Source organism: Lactuca virosa, chromosome 3 (genome assembly GCF_052849685.1).
Source record: "Lactuca virosa cultivar CGN04683 chromosome 3, Lactuca_virosa_CGN04683_v6, whole genome shotgun sequence".
Lineage (NCBI taxonomy): Eukaryota > Viridiplantae > Streptophyta > Magnoliopsida > Asterales > Asteraceae > Lactuca > Lactuca virosa.
The window spans coordinates 105,416,664-105,422,227 of NC_136428.1; the positions used below are offsets into that span (position 1 = coordinate 105,416,664).

The 5,564-nt window shown below is 31.5% G+C and overlaps 1 protein-coding gene across 1 annotated transcript; it reads right to left on the reverse strand.

Moving 5' to 3' along the window:
- Positions 1–479: 479 nt before the first annotated feature.
- ATHB54 (Homeobox-leucine zipper protein family) lies at positions 480–2,306 on the reverse strand. Its single transcript, XM_079085292.1, has 3 exons — positions 1,949–2,306; positions 1,213–1,562; positions 480–1,090 (listed from the first exon to the last, which is right to left on the reverse strand). The coding sequence occupies exons 1-3, from the start codon at positions 2,037–2,039 to the stop codon at positions 674–676; spliced, it is 858 nt and encodes a 285-aa protein (XP_078941418.1). The 5' UTR covers positions 2,040–2,306; the 3' UTR covers positions 480–673.
- Between the last annotated feature and the right edge of the window lie 3,258 nt (positions 2,307–5,564).

Below are 5,564 nucleotides of genomic sequence, written 5' to 3' on the forward strand. Positions count from 1 at the left end.
ATTCAACGTTGTTTTTAGTTGAGATAAAAATGACCAGTTTTCGTCCTTCTGCTTTCATACACGACACAAGAAACTTAGCTAAAACAATACAAACAAAAACCAGGGCAAGCCAAACAAAAAGCATCACACGGAAATAGTATATGTTCAACCGTTTAAACCAACTATTACTTTAAATGATCCAAGAATTAATCCGACAAGAAATGTAAGAACTAAAGAAGACGGTATTGTGTTTAGACATGTTACCTTGTTCAATGTCTCTTTTAAGTAATGGTATGATGAGCACGATTACAATTTTATGATATATATATATACAAACTGTGATGCATGTGAAAATGAAACACATTTTAAAATAAAGTATAGTGGAAGAAAGAGGGACATGTTTTTTTTATTGACATCTATCTTTAAATACAAGCAAACTATCCTACATGAAGATTGATTAAAGCCTAGAAATTTCATGGAATCTTGATCCCAAGTAGAGATAACTTTAAAGGCCGTAACCAAAAGGTTGCTTTTGAATTGGGTACCCCAAAGAACCCTCAAATTGGGAATCTTGATCATAAACCCTTTTCATCAAAAGACACTTTTTACCAAAAACCAAAAGGGTTAATCTACAATAGGGTACCCTAAATTGGAATCTTGATCAAAAACCGTTCACCAATAGACAAGTTCAAGATCAAGGCCAAAGCCAAAAGGGTTGATCTTCAATAGGGTATCCTAAAGAACCCTCGTTTGGGTCAATATACGACTCATATTCGATCTTTGGACACCGAAGAATAGTCAAATTATCTTCTTCATCTTGGGAAAAATCGGATTGATTTTCAAAGACATTTGAAGAATCACAAGGCTCTAGAAATGAAGAATGGTTCCCATCACTATAGGAGTCGATAATATCGCTTTTTGTTGAAACCGAATTCGCATACTCTTGTTTGCATATCACCAATTTTGGTTCTTGACTCCAAGATTTAACTGAAAAAGGACTTGGATTAGGTTCTTGAGCATTTGAATCCGATTCTTTTGTGGAAATTTCATTTGGGATTGAATCTTTTTCTCCTTTCTCCCTTTGTTGTAACTTCTCCTTGAGCATTTCAACCTATTTTTGGCATAAAAAGTTAGTTTCTGAATTTACCCACATTACAATATGTTTCATTTAGCTCTTTTCTTTCAAAAGTTACACCTAAACAACAAAGGAAAATAGGGGAAGTACTCAAGTACCTCATGTTTCAATGTGTCATTGTGTTTTTGAAGACAATCAAACTCTGATTTGAGTTTATCATAGCTTGAATTCAAGATCTCGTAGTCTTTTTCGAGTTGCTTTGTTTTGCATCTTGCTCGACGATTTTGAAACCAGATTGCGACCTGTCGTGGCTGCAAATTAAGCTCTTTTGCAAGCTGAATTTTTCTTTCTGGTTCGAGCTTATTCTCTTCCTCAAAACTTCTTTCAAGAAACTGAACTTGATCCACCGTTAGCCTTCTTTTCTTCTCCGGTTGCCGGAAACATTTCTCGTAGTCATCGTCGGAGTTTTCCTCGTTTTCCGGTTGCTTCTTTTTATTTGATTTTTCTTCTGTAAATGGTTGAAAAATATAAGGTTAATTAACTACTTTACTACTCTTACACAAACTAGAAAGCATTCGTTCTTATAAAAACAAAAACTTTTTTTTTCCTTTCGTATATTGGATTATTAGCTTGTAAGGACTAGAAAAGAATTATGATGATTAAGATTAAATTCAAATATGATTTCGACATTAAGTTTATCTGAAACTTCAAATTTTCGTCTTTTAATACATTCTTGGATGTAAATTACGAACCTACTATTACATTATACCGACATTAACTCAAAGAACTTATCTTTTCTAAAAGAAAATGCAGAGAAATAACTTGTAAAATGAAGAAAACAATTCAACAATGAAGATTTGTTGATGGGTATTGAAAAATATTTTAAGAAATTACCATGAAAGGAGTTGGGAACCCAAGGGGAGTGAAAAGAAAGGCTTTGATTTTTGAGCAAAGCTTCAAACATCATTCCACCTTCCATTTCCATTGCTTTATGAGAGTGATTTTTGAAGTTCCTGTGTTTGACTTTTTTTAAAAGGGTTAAAATTAGATGATGATTGGGAGATGGGGCTTATGCCTAAAAAAGCAAGTGATTAGAATTACAGTCATGTGGTAGCAGAGAGAGATGACACCCATGAATCACAATTTGATTTGGGTTTTGAAAACCATGCAAATTTGTGTGTGTTTTTAGAGAGAGAGAAAGAGAGAGAATCTTGTGTGGGGAGTAGAGCTTGATGGGGTGTTTATAAGAACATCAAGGATAGGGGAGAAAAAATGGGGAGGCCAGAGGGGCTTTTTCTACTTGGCCATTGTCATGTCAAAGTACTAATCTACCCCTTGATTGTCGATAAATATATATATTTTTTCCTTTATCCAATAAATTTTGGGAACTTTTGCAAACACAATATCTCAATATCAAAAACTGTCCAAAATTGTTGGAGCATTTTATATATAAGAAAAATGTATATACATATGGTTTTATTAAAATATAGGGATATTAACTAAAAATGACCACATTTAAATATTAAAGAAAATAAACAAAAGATATATATATTTTAAAAATGATCTATTTTTTATAGAGTGGGTGACACTTTTTCTAACAAAAAAAAAAAAAAAATTGGACATGTATCGTGATTCCAAACATAAAAAAAAAATTATTCCAAAATTTCAATAACAAATCTAAAATTCAATTAATAATTCCGGAATTTTGAGAAAATAATTATTTTACTAAAATTTAACAAAAAGTAAAAAAAACATACCAACAAGAAGTATATATTTTTGATTAATGAAAAATTTTGAACATGATTAAAGAGAGTTTTCTAGGTATGCAAATGACAAAAAAAGTGCATATTATATATTTTTGATATGTTCGGAATTTCAAGAACAAGTTTGGGATGACTCATTTAAAACAAGATGATCATTTTTGCAAATCACAAAAAAAAACTTGGTAATTTTTGTTAGATACCTCATTTATAATAATTAGTTTAATTAATATTCCAATGATATATAATGTGCTTATTTATTGAACAGAATTACATAATAAACTGTAAGCAATTATTATAAAAATTATATCAATAATCATCCATCAAGTCTTTATTTATTGAACAGAATTACATAATAAACTGTAAGCAATTATTATAAAAATTATATCAATAATCATCCATCAATTCTTTGACTAAAAATGTGTTATAAGTTTAATTTTCTTTTGTTTCATTTTCATCCATAAGTTTGAACTTTGTTAGAAAATCAGGGTTAAGAATACTTGGATTACTGAGAGTCGTGAATTACATTTCTTAAATTAAAACATTTTGATGATACACCCGAAAATCTCAAATCAGATAAAACTCAATATAAGATCAAGAACAGAGAATGATTGATGTTATGTCTTGTATATACTAGAATAATAACCAAAAGCAGGTATATCAACCAATGTCTAAAAACTGACGAAAACTATCATAAAACATATTCATAACTATAAAAAACCGTCACAAAACTGCCACTAAACCGAGTTTATAATTAGGATAAAAAAAATTCGGGTTAAAATTCATAAATTTGGATTTTTCAGGTATTTTTTATAGAACAACATTAACCCAAATAAGAATATTTCAAAAATTGTCACAAAACTGCCACTAAACCAGCTCGACCCCAGCCATGAGCTTTACCTATTGGGCCCCGCCAGGAGTTGCCACCCCTTGGACCCCGCTACGAGGGCCCTACCCCCGGACCAATGTCAGTTCAGGGGCTTCGCCCCTAAATGACAATTTACTTTAAATCTAAATAAACTCAAAAAAGTGTGCACTTCGTACCACCCTTACTTGTTCAATATTTATCAAGATTATATTGATCAATAAATTAATACCATTACACTTAAATAATATTAGTTATACAAATCACCAACAAACACCCCCTCCCCCATTTAAGTGCAATCTTGATTTACTTAAAGAAAAACATAACAAACAACAAACTGATGCATAAATGAATTGTCGTGATGATTGGAATTTATATTAGTATATTACACATTTCAAATATTCGAATATCAAGGTGTCATGAAGGATTAAACCCCTTCTATTCACATTAAATACATCAATATAATACACAAAATAACTTACATACTCATAAGTTCTAACTTGACACTATATTTTACTAGCATGTGTCTTGTCCTTCAATAAGCATATCAAATGTAAGTCCCAAACTTCTTGAAGCAGCTAAACTTCATGCTTATATATGTAGTCCTTTTATTATTGCATTTTTAAATGCAATTTTTCAAAAGAACTATTAAGAAATAAAATTTCAACCTTCATTACTTGAAGTACTAAACACATACCCTGTGATGATGTTAATAATGTGTTCCAATCTTTAAATATCAAGCTTTACACATTTAATTTAGCATCTACATTACATTATATGGGAATTGGGTATCTTAATATGAAAGATTTCAGGTGGACTATAAACCCATCCCCACGGTTGCCTTGTGCACAAGATCTTTAGCTAACCCTTTGGTTAGATGACTGGCTAAATTCAATTGAGTTCTCACAAACTCTACAGACATCACATCATTCATGATAAGCTCATGAATCATGTTATGTCTAACATTTAAATATCTAGACTTCCCATTATACACATGGCTATATGCCTTAGCCAAAGTAGCAGCACTATTACACCTGATAGAAATGGTGGATATCAGTTTGGGACATAATGGAACTTCATAAATCACATCCCTTAGCCACTCAGTTTCTTACTAGCAGCAACCAATGCTACAAATCCAGACTCCATGGTTGAGTTTGTAATACTTGTTTGTTTCTAGGATGCCCAAGAAGTGAACCTCCTCTAAGAAGGAATACCCAACCACTTATAGATGAGTGATCCTCCAAATTAGTAATATAGTTGGAATTTAATAACCTTCTAAAACAGAAGGGAGTCTGATGTAGGTCAAACCATAATCCATGGTTCCTTTCAAGTACTTGAATACTCAATTTAAAGCTTGTTAATGATGTGAACTAGGATTGCTAGTATAACTATTAAGTTTTCCTATAACATATGATATATATGGCCTAATGATAATCATGGCATACATGAGACATCCATTAGATCTTGTGTATTCAAGTTGAGACACTGGAGATCCCTTATTAGGTAGATGCTTAAGTTTAGGATTTATAGGAGTGCTAACTTGAGAACAATTTTCAAAGTTAAACTTTTTTAATATATTGTCAATGTAATGAGATTGAGTAATTGAAATTCTATTGTTTCCCTGTTTGATTCTTATTCCAAGAATCACCTCAGCTTCCCCCAAGTCTTTCATATTAAAGCTAGATGATAAAATTTTCATGGTTTTATCAACTTGATCTAGATCAGTGCCAAAAATCAACATATCATCTACATATAGACAAATTATGACTCCCTTTCTAGAGGTATCAGCTTTTCTATATGCACACTTGTTAGCTTGGTTTAATGCAAAACCATTAGACAAGACCACATCATCAAACTTTTGATGTCATTGTTTTGGTGCTTGTTT